Raw genomic sequence first — 15295 nt, forward strand, 5'->3', positions numbered from 1 at the left:
GTAAATGCATTGTGGCGAACTTTCATTTGATAATTGATTTAATGAAACATGAGCCGTCCTTGCATGACCCAGCGTAAAAACAACGTTATTTAGAGGCACTTAACAAATGACAGTTCAGAATATTCATAATGACTAAAGTGTGAAGAGAATGAAGGCTATTTTCCCTGAAACCCGAAGTCGGAGTTGCTGAAGCGGAGAGAGGTTGGTGTGTTTGAGGCTGTTGAGAGGGACTGTTGTTTGGAGCACAATGGCAATCTCAGTCTGTCCCTCTCTTGGCGGCCCAAGTGGGAATCAGGTTTCCTCCGGGTAGATGATCCGGTTTGCACATCGGCTCCTGGGCTTTTACCCTGATACTCGAGTTAAATGTTACCTTTATTGACCAGCGGCGAAGAGGCTTACTTGCTAGGTGAGATTCACAGTGAACAAGGTTGTATTGAACAAAGAGATGCATTCCGAAAACAAACCTTTCCTTCTTTTGACAGGAGTTTGTGTTTAGCCCACTGAAAATAGACATGAGGAAACAATTAAGGGATCAGGGAGAAGAATTTATCTGGACATTTCCACAAACAGGAGGACACTGTTAGGTATAGCATTAGCATTAGCATTTTTATTGCCAAAATCCTTCACCTTAAAACGGTGATTCTGAATAGACAAATAAATAATCTCGATAACCAAAATAATTAAAAATACATATGTAATGTTTTCAATAGGAATAATTTTATTCATTAAAATGTTAATTGCTATATATAGCCTAATGGAATATTTATTCATATTAAGGAAAATAGTTTACATATTTGTAAATATTTAAATTGATGGGAAACATGCATAAGTCTATCACTAATTAAAGTAATATTTTGTCCCAAACTAGCTACTGATTGACCATTATATTCAGGGCAAAAATCCAACACTGTTACTTGGAAACACATTATACATTCTGACATAAAAATTGCATTAACACTTTACAGTAAGGTTTCATTAGTTAACATTAGTTAACTACTTTATTTAACATGAATTAAAATGAGCAATACGTCTACAACATTTATTAATCTAAATTAATGTTAATTTGAACATTTAGGTCTACTAATACATTATTAAAATCAAAAGTTGCATTTGTTAACATTAGTTAATGCACTGTGGACTAACATGAACAAACAATTAACAAAGATCAATAAATACTGTAACAAATATTTTGTTCATTGTTAATTCATGTTAGTTAATGCATTAACTAATGTTAACTAATGAAACATTAAAGTAAAGTGTTACTAAAATTGCAAAATTAGTAAAAAAAAAAAAAAAAATCTGAATCCATCCTGACAAGTACAAATGTCAAACTTCATATTAAATGAGTAAAATAAATAAATAAAACGGATAACATATTTAACTCTTTCCCTGCCAGCATTTTTTAAAGTTACCAGCCATCGCCAGCAGTTTTGATCATTTTTACAAAAGTTTAATGGCCCCCAGAATATTTAGTTGTATGAATATCTGAATATGCACCAAAAGAAAGAATAAAAGCAGATTCTGGCTTCTAGATTCTTTTAGCTTCATGCATTTCTTTTTTATCAACACTTGTGTGTGGGTAAGTTTCATAAAAAAAAGCAACATCTTGAGCAAAAAGCTGAGAAAATCATGTTTTTGTCAAAGACTACATCCAGATCGGATTCAGAATGATGATCAAAACACAGATGGAGTAGATCGAGTCCATCAACACCCCCAAAGCTTCAGTCCTAAAGCTCGTCCTGGGTCGACATTTCATTCAGTAACATTAGGCAGTTTAGATTTATATGCTGTTTAATGTCGATTATCGCGTTATTTTACATAAGCATCTTACATATGAGATCACTTGTTTCAGCTTCTTCTTTGCCTGTGTTTTGATCAGGAGATTCTGTACTCGTCCAGAAGATGCCTTATAGCACCCCTTTAAATTTGGCGGGGAAAGAGTTAACACAACCTATAAATTTAAAAATAAATTGGATTGTTAAGCACCTCCTTTCACTGATCATTTGTTGGAAATGAAAAAACAACATAATTTTTAAGAGTTTGAACCATTTGAACCGTCTTCATGAAAAGTGCCAGCTGTATTTAGTTGTGTTGTCTGAACCTGCTCTACATGAGGTTTGGCAGCAGAAGCTGCTGGTGAAGTGTGTGTTCATGTGTGGCTGGATTAGATGAAGGGTGGAGGATCAGCACTACATTATGCAATGACACTGAGTGACATTCACGAGTCTAATCCTTTATTGTTTAAATGGGGCACGATTTCCTTCCTCTGCCCTGAAACAACTCATATGCATTTAAATAGTTAAATGACACTGAAGTATGTGAGTGTGTTTGGGTTTTATTATACTTAGGTGACAGAACTGTCCCCAGTAGAGAGCTTGTATTCTCCATTGTTGCAGCTCCTCTCTTCCCAGTCTGTCAGTAACGCTCTGTTTAGTTCCTGTCTCTGTGAAGCTCCTCCTTCTGAAAAGCACAATGAGCTCTGATTGGTCAGCTGGATCAGTGTGTTGTGATTGGTCATTCGAGTATGTTTTGGAAATGTCACGCTTCTCACCATAACCGTGTTAAAACCAGGGTGGAAAAACTGTGTCTATAACAACAACACACTAACTAACTAACTCAACCAGGCCCCGCCCCTTTATTCTGCACATTAATTATTTAAATAGAAATATTGAGACTACAATAGAGGCGTTTCAGGGAGTTCAGAAATTGATATGAGAATAACCTTTTCGAACTGTGCACACCTTTTTCATGCTTAAACAGCAACATTACACACTAAAGAAAGCATGATAGCTTTTCTTTTAAAAATAGCATTATTAAAAAAAAAGAAAAAAAAAGTCTATGGTATGTCCTGGCTGAGTGTGTGTATTTTGCATGCATGCATGCATTGCTCAGTTGCAACCATATGCATGCTCATTTTCTCATCATGCTGTCTGTCTGCATTGCACAGAGGAGTTGCAGGATGAGGAAGAGGAGCAGGAGGAGGAAGGTAGTGCCGCTTCTGCTAATGTTGCTAAAGCTACACCTAATAATTAATGAGGTTTTGCCATAATGGACTCAGAATTAATAAACAGATCATGTTGCCGGGTGAATCTCATGAATTGTGTCATCCTAAAATGAAATAAATGGTGTTTTGCATAAACAAATATTATGGATATTATGGATATTTTATGAAATTCAAAAGAATGAAAACTAATGCCTCATTTTTACACCATAAGGAATTTTTTTCTTGATCAAAATATAGCTTTATTTGTGCATGTGCTTTAAAAAATGGATTATGCACATTATATAAATATTTATCATTATAAACAACAGCTACTTATAGACTCACTGTAAAAAAAAAAAAAGAATTCAAAGTCATAAATAAAACAAAGATTATTGGTGTATGTTTTAAAAGAAAATACCATTTCAGTTTTTTAATGTTTCATTTAATGCGTTACTTGCCATTTCTTTGTAATTATTTGTGAAATTCATGAGAAATCTCAGAGTGAAAATCGTTTCGAAGTAAATCCTACACCATTTTTTTCTGTATATAAGTACTATAATTATAATTACTTAAAGTTAATAATTATATATAATGCACACGGATCACGTATAATGATTCAAAGGAAAGACACACAGGGAAAGACTTCAAATAAAGTGTTTTTGGATAAATCACTGTTTAATGTGTTTATTTGTAGGGCTTGTAGAGGCCGCTGGGAAGCAAACACCCAATCCACATCATGCAGGTAAAACAAAACAAATAAAACAGGATTATTCAGCAAGTGCTTCTAAACAACACCCAATAATTATCATTTCACAAAGTCTCTGATTAAACAAAGTGTGACACATTTGGGATGAAGTTTCGAACAATGTCGGCTATTGTCAGCTTAATGGACCAATCCATCATATCTAAAACCCTCCTGGGTCAAACTGACCCCAAAGCAACTTTGTCGTCTCTGAAATATATGCTAATTGTATTTATTATGAGAAGTCGGAAATATGCACAGGTGAACACCCGGATTTTCTTGAACTGGCTTATACTAAACAGCTTTTAGTCAAGATTCCCGAGTCTGATAAGAGACGTGTCTTCAGGGCTTTTCGGTCTCTCTGTGGAAGACGACATTGCTGTCATAAATGACATGGTGTCTTTTCTTATTTAGATGCTGCGGGGGAACACGGAGAGGAAGGTAAACCCGATAACATCAGACTCATTCAAAACTGGTTTTGCAATTGAAACTGATGAGGCCCCGATGAGCTTTGAACTAAACTAAACCACCAACATTGCTAGTATGCAAGTGTTTTCATAAATCCACATTTCTCCTTTTCCCTTTCTGCAAACTGAACGGTACAGAAGAAACAAAGCCAAAGCATAAGTGAGTGGAATTTTCAGATATAAATAAATTAATATAAAATAAAAGGACACATTATTTCAGGTTTATGTTCCGTTTTCATGGACTTTTAGTTTGTATTACATTGTTTCCCTGTGTTTTGTTCCTGTTTCCATTGTTCCCTATGTTCCCGCTTATCTGTCTCCTAGGTTACTGATTGTGTCCCTGTTTGTTTACACGGTTACCAATGATTTGCACCTGTGTGTAGTTGCATTTGTTTAGTGTAATTTGTCCCTTGTGATTAATTAAAGACTTATTCTAGTATTTTCTTGTTTGTGCATGTTACTTACCACTCAGCATGATACATAGCCTAACTATAATATATAACCAAAAAATTACTTTACTAAAAAAAAAAAACTAATGCATTGTTTTTTATTTTAAGACCCTTTGTGCCAGCTTTAGTGCCTCCCAAAATTCCTGATGGAGAGAAAGTTGATTTTGATGTGAGTAAATTTTTTAATTTTTTTATTTTAATTTTAATTTAATTTAATTTTTATATATTTTTTTATGTTATTAATTGTATTATTTCATTTTAATTTATATATATTTTTTTTATATTTCCTTTTATTATTATTCTTTAGTGGTGTATTATATTACACCATATTACACCATTAATTTAAGTATATACATGTCTACTTGATTTGCATTGCATTCTTTCGTTTGCACTGTTGTCTAGCAGCTATAGCAGCAGATACTTACGCAATACGAACATACGTTTACTGTCATACCAATAAATCACTCTGAACTTTCAGTTACTAAACTAAACAATGTAATATGGCCTGTAGATTTTAGTAGCTCGGCCATAAAACATATAAGTAGTTTTTTACTGCATTGTACATTACCATTACCTTTAAAAACATATCCTCAGGATATTCACCGCAAGCGTATGGAGAAAGACCTGACGGAGCTACAGACTCTCATTGAAGTGCACTTCGAGAGCAGAAAGAAAGAAGAAGAAGAGCTAATCAACCTCACCCAACGGATTGTAAGACATTTTATAAATACATAATTAAATACCCAACCACTGTGACCATGATAAGACAAGTGATATGACCCTGCTGGAAAGACATGCTAGTTGACCAGTGAGGTTTTGGGTTTTGTTGGTAAACAGGATGGTTATACTGGTCCACCGACTGGACTAGCAACAAACCAGCTCTAACCGGCATGGAAACTCAAACTAGCCTTACTCTGCTCTTTCCAGCAGGACTGGGATTATAGCCTCACAGAACCAGACTGTCCACTACAACCTAGAAAACTACATAAATAGATAAATACATTCAAATAAAGGAAAGACTCCATAAACTTCCGTACAGAAAACAATCAAAAATTGAAAATGTTTAGTGATCAGAATTCGTGTACATCCAAAAGTACTTAATATTTTATCAAATTAAAAAAAAAAACAACAACAAAGCAAAATATACTACAATTTCGATTTAATTCTAATTAAATTATGAATGAGTGTCTGAAAATTCTGAAAAGTCTCCTGGAAATTAATGCATATATAACATTATTTTGCTAGAAAGAAGGATTATTTCATTCATGTGAGGGTATTTGATAAGACATGATGAAATGGATTTTCACTAAATAGGATCCACGTAAAAAAACGTGATACACTTCCATTCAATTTGACCAATTGTGCATAAATAAAAAAAAACGTTTTATTCTGCAATGATGCATTAAATTGATCAAAAGTGACAGTAAAGACATTTATAATGTTTCAAAAGATTTCTATTTTAAATAAATGCTGTTCTTTTGAACTTTATATCACTGTTTCTGCAGCAATATGAATTCTTGAGCAGCAAATAATCAAATTATAATGATTTCTGAAGGATTGTGTTAAACTGAAGACTGGAGTAATGATGCTGGAAACAGCTTTGCATCATTAGTGGGATCATGTGTGTGTGTTGTGATCATCAGGAGAACCGCAGGTCCGAGCGAGCGGAGCAGCAACGGATCCGCACAGAGCGGGACAAAGAGCGGCAAAACAAACTAGCCGTAAGTCTCTTCAAGAGGACATCATGGCGGCCCATCCGGGAAGAAACAGTCGCTTGTGTGATAAGCCATTTATTTCTATTTCTTTCAGGAAGAAAAAGCACGAAAAGAGGAGGAAGAGGCCAAGAGGAAGGCTGACGATGACGCTAAGAAGAAAAAGGTTCTCGCAAGCTTTCAGTACACAGGATACATGCAGAGGGTAAGGCAGCTCAGAGGTCAAAGGTCACAGTGATCAGGTCACAAATGCTCATGCCCTGTTTGGCTTTGATTGACAGACAGATAAAAGGGGCGGGCCTAAGAAGCAAACTGAGAGAGAGAAGAAAAAAACGATCCTGAGCGAACGCCGTAAGGAACTGAACGTGGAAAACATCGGCGCGGACAAGCTGAGGTAAAAAAACACAACGTCAAATACATCTCCGCCAACCATGACATATAGTGAGGTAGCTTTAACATGCACCGTGACATGCACGTGTCATGTTCAGAGACTGGTTTATCATGTTCTCATGTGGGTTTTCATGCAGAGACACTGCGAACGAACTCTGGACGTGGATGCGCCAGCTCGAGGCCGAGAAGTTTGAGCTGCAATACAAATACATGTGCCAGAAGTACGAGGTGAGGTTTCTTACACAGAGTGCCAATTTATTGTGTAACCAGATCAGAATGTTAGAGACGAAAGTCATAAAATAATGAAAGGACGTTTATGACTTGTCATACAACCGTCAATTACACATCCATCTAGTCACACCCAGCACAGACTCGACTGAACAATCATGCGGGCAGGTTCACAGTTTGATTGACATGAGAAGGAAAAGTTGTATGGCAATGATTCACCGAGATTGATTCATACTTGTGATTTTTTTTTTTTATCTTTATAGATCACCGTTCTCAGAAATCGTGTCAGCGATCATCAGAAAATGTAAGTGGCTGTGATATGGAGCTGATGCATTATCAAACGCTACATTCACACCACAAATGAAAATGCCCAGTTTAGATTTTCCACTTTATTTTGGTGAGGTTGATCACATGACCTATTCAAAGCGGCCCGTATCAGACACTAGGCCTAATTACAAAAATATGAGGATTAAAGTTAGAAGACCTTTGCACTAGTAGTTTAAAAGCGTCTGTTTAGCTCACCAAAATATGCATTTATTTGATCAAAAATACAGTAAAAATATTGATACTAGTGTTTTCTGTTTTCATTTATTTAAAAGTAATTTATTCCTGTGATCAAAGCTGAATTTTCAGCATCATTACTCCAGTCTTCAGTGTCACATGTTCCTTCAGAAATCATTCTAATGTGATGATTTGCTGAAAAGACACATTTCTGATTATTATCAGTGTTGAAAACAGTTGTGATGCTTAACATTTTTTGTTGAAACCGGTCATGCATTTTTTCAAGATTCTTTGATAAATAGAAAGTTCAAATGTACAGCTTTTATTTGAAATAGAAATCTTTTGTAACATTATAAATGTCTTTACTGTCACTTTTATGCATCCTTGATGAATGACACTATTCATTTCTTGTACAAAATTCTTACTGACCCCAAACTCATTGATAATAGTGTGCATTCGTATTTTTAAACATACTGTATGTGCAATACCTCTAGTGCAATCCATAAATTATATGATTCACCACAGGAGTAAATCAAGCATCACCTTATGATGACTGTTCAGTAGGGGTGGGTACCAAGTAAATACAGGGCCAGTATCGCCAATATTGATACCAATACTTTTTAATTTTAAAAGCATGCACTTGAACTAACATGCACTTTCCTGTGCTAGAGCAGTGTGTCACGATTTATGAGGTGAATGCATCATTAATATGCTAAATCTGAATACGTTTTCATGCCCACTAAATATTTTGTGATTTGCGCTCTCAACTCGCCTGTAATTAGTCAGTGACTTTTACCAAACTACCCTAATTATAGTAAATGCTCTACTGTAACCTAGCCTACTGTTCAAAATTCTCTTCTGCATTTATTTGATCAAAAATACAGTAAAAACTGTAATATTACAATTTAAATCTGTTTTCTATGTCATAGTAAAGTGTAATTTATTCCTGTGATCAAAGCTGAATTTTCAGCATCATTACTCCAGTCTTCATGATCCTTCATGATGAGAATTCATTTTAATATGCTGATTTACTGCCAAAGAAACATTTCTTATTATTGAAAACAGTTTCATATTTTTGTGGAAACCATGATACATTTTTGCAGAATTATTTGATGAACAAAGTTGAAAGAACAGCATTTATATGAAATAATTTTTTTTTTTTAACAGTGTAAAACCCTTGACTGTCACTTTTGATCAATTTAATGCATCGATCCTTGTTGAATAAAAATATTAATTTAAAGATGCTCTAAGTGATGTTGGGTGACGCCACTTCTTGTTGACGTTCGAAGTATTGTCAAACAAAACGGAGGCTAGCTCGACCCTCCCTCCTCCTCATCCCGACCCCTCCCCCTCCCTCCCGTGCTTCCTGAAACAGTCATGAACCATTTAGAAAAACCAAACTGGATTTACTCTCCTGTCCAGCAGAAACAGAGTCACCTGAATGTCGGATTGGAAGCCCTTCTGCCGGCGGAGTTCTCGCCACCTTTGGAACGCTTTTCCGATGTAAATTCGGGACTTCGCGTTCCTTCTCCTTTTCCCTATTCTTTGTTATTTGTTTATAGGAATGTCGTCTCTTTGGTCGTGTGTCGGCCATATCAAAACTCTCAAGAATATACAATTTTAACGTTAGTCGTTGTTAGGACATCTCTCCTCTAGCTAACTTCCCTCTTCATGCTTCTCTCTCCTCCACCCCCCACTCCCCCCTTCATGTGCACGCCCACTAACCCCCCCACCCCCACCCCCAAATCATTCTTGTCGGTTATTGGCTGGAACACTGTTTGTTATGTTTCGTGGTCCAGGCTGGGCCAGTTTGTTTTTCTTGCCGTTTGTGGAGCCTGGGCTGTCTACAGAGACCAAGTTTGTTTACAGTGTGTTCAGGGGACAGACAGCTAGCGGATAGTGAGGAGATGTTTGCAGGATGTGACAAAACATTTTTTGGCCTAAAAAATGCGTGACATCACTTAGAGCACCTTTCATTAAAAAAATCTTACTGATGTCAACATTTTGAACCGTTATGTACACTTTTAGTTTGTTTATTACGAAAGAACTCACGATTGTTTCTCTGTCATCTAAGCAAGGTTTCGTTTCCCGAACGCACTGTGGGCCTGTGAGCTCATCAAACGCTCTCTGTGATTGATTGGTTTCGTCTTGTACCCAGATGACTAGGAGAAATAGTTCTACCATACACAATTATTCGCTAATATTCGCTTATTTTTCCACGTAGAAGCTTATTTTACGCACTGAATTGCGTGCTGAACTAAGAAAAATGACTGGTAAAAAAAACACACACACATTTGGATTGATATTTTTTTGTGAGGATCGATCAGTATCAGTACCACGTCAGTATCGAAAGGATCGATACTTCAGGATCGATCCGCCCACCCCTACTGTTCAGTTAGATTGTTCTGATATTGTTCTTTCATCAATATAGCCACATTCAACCTGTCTAGCCCCCCCACAGGTGTTAAATATCAAGCAACTGTTGAACAAGAAAACATGTTACCTTCAGCTCAGATATGAATAGTGATGAATAATAGTCCTAAAATAACACATTGACCTCAGTGTCAGGCCTTGGTAAAGACCTAGCTAAGATGCGTAATGCCACTAAACTAATCTAGCATAGCATCATGTTTCCAGAACTTTCTGTGTGAAATAACAGTTGCTGCTTTGTTGTAGCATGACCAAAAAACAGACAGATGACGCATTGTGTGCATGCGATGTACACACAAGTATCACGGTTCAATGAGAGGATCAGATGGTAATATGCTGGTATTCTGATACGCCTTTTTACTGAATGATCATATTTATATGGCATTGTAAGGATAACATGTTATTACCATCATGCTATTGTCCAAAACATGGTATTATATGGGAGCTTAAAAAGTGAATCACGACTTTTTAATCTCACAATTCTGGCTTTTTTCTCTCATTTGCAGGTTTATTACTGACAATTCTGACTTTTTTCTCTCATTTGCAGGTTTATTACTGACAATTCTGGCTTTTTTCTCTCATTTGCAGGTTTATTACTGACAATTCTGACTTTTTTCCCTCATTTGCAGGTTTATTACTGACAATTCTGACTTTTTTCTCTCATTTGCAGGTTTATTACTGACAATTCTGGCTTTTTTCTCTCATTTGCAGGTTTATTACTGACAATTCTGACTTTTTTCCCTCATTTGCAGGTTTATTACTGACAATTCTGGCTTTTTTCTCTCATTTGCAGGTTTATTACTGACAATTCTGGCTTTTTTCTCAATTTTGAGTCAGAATTGTGAGAATTGTTTGTCAATAGTCAGAATTATGACACATAAACCTGCACTTACGAGAAAAGAAATCAGAATTGTAAGATAAAAGTAGCAATTCCTTTTTAATTCTTTATTCCATGGAGGAAACAAGCTTATATAATATATTTTTAATGCAAAATATACACCATTTTTTCGTCAACTTAAAAGTATATTCATCTAAAATAACTGGCTTAATTCAAAACAAATTGAATCAATCCAATGAAATTAAATGCATGCAAAAAATTATTTAATAATCATGAAAATAATCAGATACAAACAATTACACTGAATGATCATATTTATATATCATATGGTATTTAAATTGCACTGTAAGATACTTTAAAGAATAACATGGTATTACATCATGCTAATGTCCAAAACATAGTATTATCATATTTTATATAATACATTTGTATGCAAAATATGAAAATATATTTTGTAAAAAAAAAACATTTTTGTCAGGTTACTTCAAAAATATAAATCATTTAAAACAACTTGTTTAATTCAAGTAAAAAAAAAATATTATTTAACATTACTGAATCAATCTGATGACATTAATTTAATGCAACAAAAATATTGGAATTATCTGGCAAATAATCAGGTACAAACCAGTACATTGAATTATCATATTTATATGGTATTTAAATTACACTGTAAGATACTTTTAAAGGATTCTGTGGCATTACCATCAGGCTAGTGACCAAAACATGGTATTACCATGTTTTAAATGATATATTATTATGCAAAATATAACAAAAATATACTTTGTATTGTCAGATAACGTGTTTAATTCAAGCAATATAGGGTATAATTAAATATTATTAAATCAATCTGATGACATGCAACAAAAATAACTGTTTAAAGCATGATACAAAAATATATGTGGTAGTTTTGCATGTATGTGGACAGCGGCTCAACACTAAACCGTGTGCAAGTCCGGTAGTTTAATTATAGACGACTATTAACATAAAATAACAAACAACAGAGCCGCCGTCCCAAACACACAGTGTGTCTGAATCCAGCAGTCGATCCCATCATTCAGAGGACTTATAAGCCTTAGTCAAACCCAGTGTTCTCGTGTGTCTCGTATAGGTGATATATCTCACGCCAAAAACACATGACTCCTGTCTGACTCATGCCAAATCTGTACAGACATGCCGAGTTATGGCTAATCTGACCGGTACTGAACTGAGCTCAGCTTTAATACCTCTGGGAGGTTTTACCAGCCTCAACTGTGGGAATACCAGGTGTCTAACAAAGGATTGTTGCGGATAACAGCAAGTTTATATCTCTATAGTCTCCAGTTATGATACTGCAGATTCTGTTCCACTTATCCACATGTCATGTCAGCACATTTATTAGCTCTGTCATTGCCAGACTGGCACGAGGAAGAGCATGAGAATGAGAATGGAGACAGATCTGGCAGCTGTTCAAGGGTTAAAGGGGGTCAGACAGACCCGGGGCTCCTGGGAGATCCTGTTCGAAGCGCTAGAAGAATGGGAAGTCTGACCCAGAGATATACAGCTGCTGCAAAATAAGACTAATCTGATGCTGGTAGAAATACATGGATTCAACACCTAATTAACACCTAATGTACTACTGGCATATGTATTAGGTCATGCTACATTCCTGCAAATAAAGACATGGATCTAAAAGACTGAGGCTAAAGCATCTGAAGAATCTTTTCAAGTTCAACAAAGAACTGTTTTATTCTTCGTGACCTTGTAGATCACGACCCAAAAATAGGTCACATGTCTGTTCTGATCTGAAAAACTATGCTAGATGAAAATAATCAAATGCAACCATATAATTCTGCATTGATAATTTACATATCGGTTATTACAAATGCATTAAAAAAATAAATAATGCACTTGTTGTTTTTTCCCTTAGTACAAAAGGATCCAGGACTAAGAGGGGACTAAGAAAATAACGCAGCTTCGCATGCAGAGACGCCAGCAACCTCGTCAACATGATTTGCATTGATTATACGTTTAAATATAATAAAATAAAATTCAGATTTAATTAAAGAGCTACAAAGAATAAAATCAGCAGTCTAATAAAAGAATGAACCAAGTGAAGTTGGATTTTAAGTGACTAATACATAACAGTCCACATTTGTCATATTAATATGCTATTAATGACTCTTTTCAATGTTAATTATATGCAAAGTGCCATGATGAGCTATCAGCTATAATGTATGATCTTTTTGTTGATGTAATGTTAATGACTCATATACATAATGTGATATAATAAAAAATTATAAAAAATAAAAAAAACTGAAAAGGTGGCATGCATTTTCAGAGCATTGAAAGCACGATCGTAAATGATTAACCAGATATTACCAGGAAGTAGATGTTAGACTAACAGCGTATGCTTTAGGATGTCCCAGTGTTAAATCTATTCTATTCTATTTGCCTTTCTTTTTGCATGGATGAAATTGTGATTCTGTAAAAGTAATACATATTTAACAGTAAAGTGTGACAAAGAGACACAGTCCTGTTGAAAACTTTATTGAAACTTTGAAGTCAATGTGAACTGAAAAACATGACAAATTTATCCACACCCTTATAACACAACAACCACAGTATCTGTAATGATGAACGGACGTCAAAATGAGCCAAAGAGACGCCCTGATATACATTTATATTGGCAGATTTATATATATATACTGTATATATACTGTATATAACTTGATGTATAAAATATAATATAATTATATGACATGATATGATATCTTGCACAACCTGTAACACTCTGATAAAATGTCTTTCAAAATCAATCACTTGCATTTTAGAACATATTAAAGACATACAATGGAATATTTAACAATATAACAACTACCTAACTGAACGAAAATACTACAGACATGAAAACAATGTGTCAAAATGAAGACAAAACAACAGTTTTAGTCATTGCATTTGTCATGCATTGTTCTTAACAAAAAGCATCTACTGCCCCAAAAGAAATTAAAGCTAATTCTTACCATTTCTTCTGCAATACTTAAATGAAAATATGTATTTATTTACGGCATGACAGCAAACAAGGCTAATTTTCATGGCGAAAACAGAATAAACAACATAATTCATTCAATTATCAATTATCAAAAAAAACTACATAAGACATTTCGGGTTCTTAAACGACATTAAAATGCAATGCAATTAAAATGCAGTTTGTTTGTAAAGTGCCTCTCAGTCAACCACCTGAAGAGATTTGAAAGCTGCCGACGTTATGTCATTCACAAAGGACTTCTTATTCATGCCTTGCTGCAAGATAAACACACAAGCCAAGGTTAGCTATTTTACTGTGAATATTGCTAAACATTAACACAAAGCAATATTAAAGGGGCTATATGTAGAATTCAGATCATGTTATTAGAGACACCGGTGGCCGTTAGGTGAACTGCAGCCAGCATCCGCTCGTGTTCGCGTGTGTGTGTGTGCGCTTTCCTCTCAATAACAGATAAACACACAACACAAATGAGAAAACAGCAGTTCAGAAAGCATCTGATCATAGCGATGTGGATGTGTTTGCAGAAACTCTCCAATTCAACACCATCATGTCAACACTGCTGTGATAGTTTGATAGACATGTAAAGCACTTTGGTCAACTCGTGTTGTTTTTAAATGTGCTTTATCAGTCAAATGTGTTTTAAAATCAACAAATAAATGTTGATTGATTGATTGATAATAAAGTATATTTTACACTCTAGACTAGACTATATAGATATGGCTGTGTTACACTATAGTATAATCCCTTTTCTTTGCATGACACATTGACATTACAGTACAGAATGGCTCTTTCTGCATTATCATTAACTATTCTCTATTATCTATATCTATACTATTATCACATGCTTTTGATTTTCCCGGCAAAAACATCCCGAGTCCTTCATTTAAAAACTAGTCTACAGGTTTTCATAGAAAACCTAAGAAGTCGGGGAAGGTCTTGTTTTTTAAGTTTTGTTACACATTGTGTGCATTTGTTCACACATTGGCAATAAAAATATATATATAAATAAATAAAATTGATTAATACATGCAAATTCTTACATATAGCCCCTTTAAACACAAGTAAACATGACCTAACACCAGTATTTACCTTTATACACTTACATAAAGACTGACTTTACAGCTAGCATGACATTATCTGAGTATTATGAAACCAGTGAGGTAATATTTTTCTGGTCATCTGTACACACACACACACACACACACACACACACACACACACAAACATTTTACATTTATGCATTTGGCAGACGCTTTTATCCAAAGCGACTTACATTGCATTATCCTATACATTTATACATAGGTATGTGCAATCCCCTGGGATCGAACCCACAACCTTGCGTTGTTAACGCAATGCTCTTACCACTGAGCTACAGGAAAGCTCAGTAGTACACAAACACACTCACAACACAAACACAAACACACTCACAACACAAACACAAACACAAACACACTCACAACACAAACACAAACACACTCACACTCACACTCACACTCACACTAACACTCACACCCACACCCACACACACAC

At 35.1% G+C, this 15295-nt stretch overlaps 2 protein-coding genes across 4 annotated transcripts in view; one reads left to right on the top strand and one right to left on the bottom strand.

Annotated features, from left to right (window-relative positions):
• On the top strand, positions 1 to 13853 carry tnnt2b (troponin T type 2b (cardiac)). Of its 2 annotated transcripts, XM_082136543.1 has the most exons (13): positions 1 to 406; positions 2948 to 2986; positions 3678 to 3725; positions 4140 to 4166; positions 4331 to 4352; positions 4750 to 4810; positions 5236 to 5352; positions 6285 to 6362; positions 6451 to 6558; positions 6635 to 6747; positions 6881 to 6971; positions 7235 to 7275; positions 12647 to 13853. In XM_082136543.1, the coding sequence occupies exons 1-13, from the start codon at positions 364 to 366 to the stop codon at positions 12684 to 12686; spliced, it is 828 nt and encodes a 275-aa protein (XP_081992669.1). In that variant the 5' UTR covers positions 1 to 363; the 3' UTR covers positions 12687 to 13853. The 2 variants fall into 2 exon arrangements, with proteins under 2 accessions (XP_081992669.1, XP_081992670.1); XM_082136544.1 differs by lacking the exon at positions 2948 to 2986 and having other exon boundaries at positions 2 to 406.
• The window catches only part of pkp1b (plakophilin 1b), a 15269-nt gene continuing 13224 nt past the window's right edge, over positions 13251 to 15295 (bottom strand). For both annotated transcript variants that reach the window (XM_082136396.1, XM_082136395.1), the window contains exon 13: positions 13251 to 14019. In XM_082136396.1, coding sequence (XP_081992522.1) covers positions 13945 to 14019 — 75 coding nt within the window. In that variant the 3' untranslated portion in view covers positions 13251 to 13944. The remainder of the gene's footprint in view (positions 14020 to 15295) is intronic.

This window comes from Leuciscus leuciscus (genome assembly GCF_965113295.1).
Source record: "Leuciscus leuciscus genome assembly, chromosome: 14".
Classification (NCBI taxonomy): domain Eukaryota; kingdom Metazoa; phylum Chordata; class Actinopteri; order Cypriniformes; family Leuciscidae; genus Leuciscus; species Leuciscus leuciscus.

What these genes read in the sequence shown, in the direction of transcription:
- tnnt2b (XM_082136543.1), top strand. Translation starts at nt 364, where the DNA reads ATGTTACCTTTATTGACCAGCGGCGAAGAGGCTTACTTGCTAG. An exon ending in GAAACAAAGCCAAAGCATAA is followed by an intron (nt 4,353 to 4,749) that starts GTGAGTGGAATT and finishes TTTTATTTTAAG; the next exon opens with ACCCTTTGTGCCAGCTTTAG. An exon ending in ACATGTGCCAGAAGTACGAG is followed by an intron (nt 6,972 to 7,234) that starts GTGAGGTTTCTT and finishes TTATCTTTATAG; the next exon opens with ATCACCGTTCTCAGAAATCG.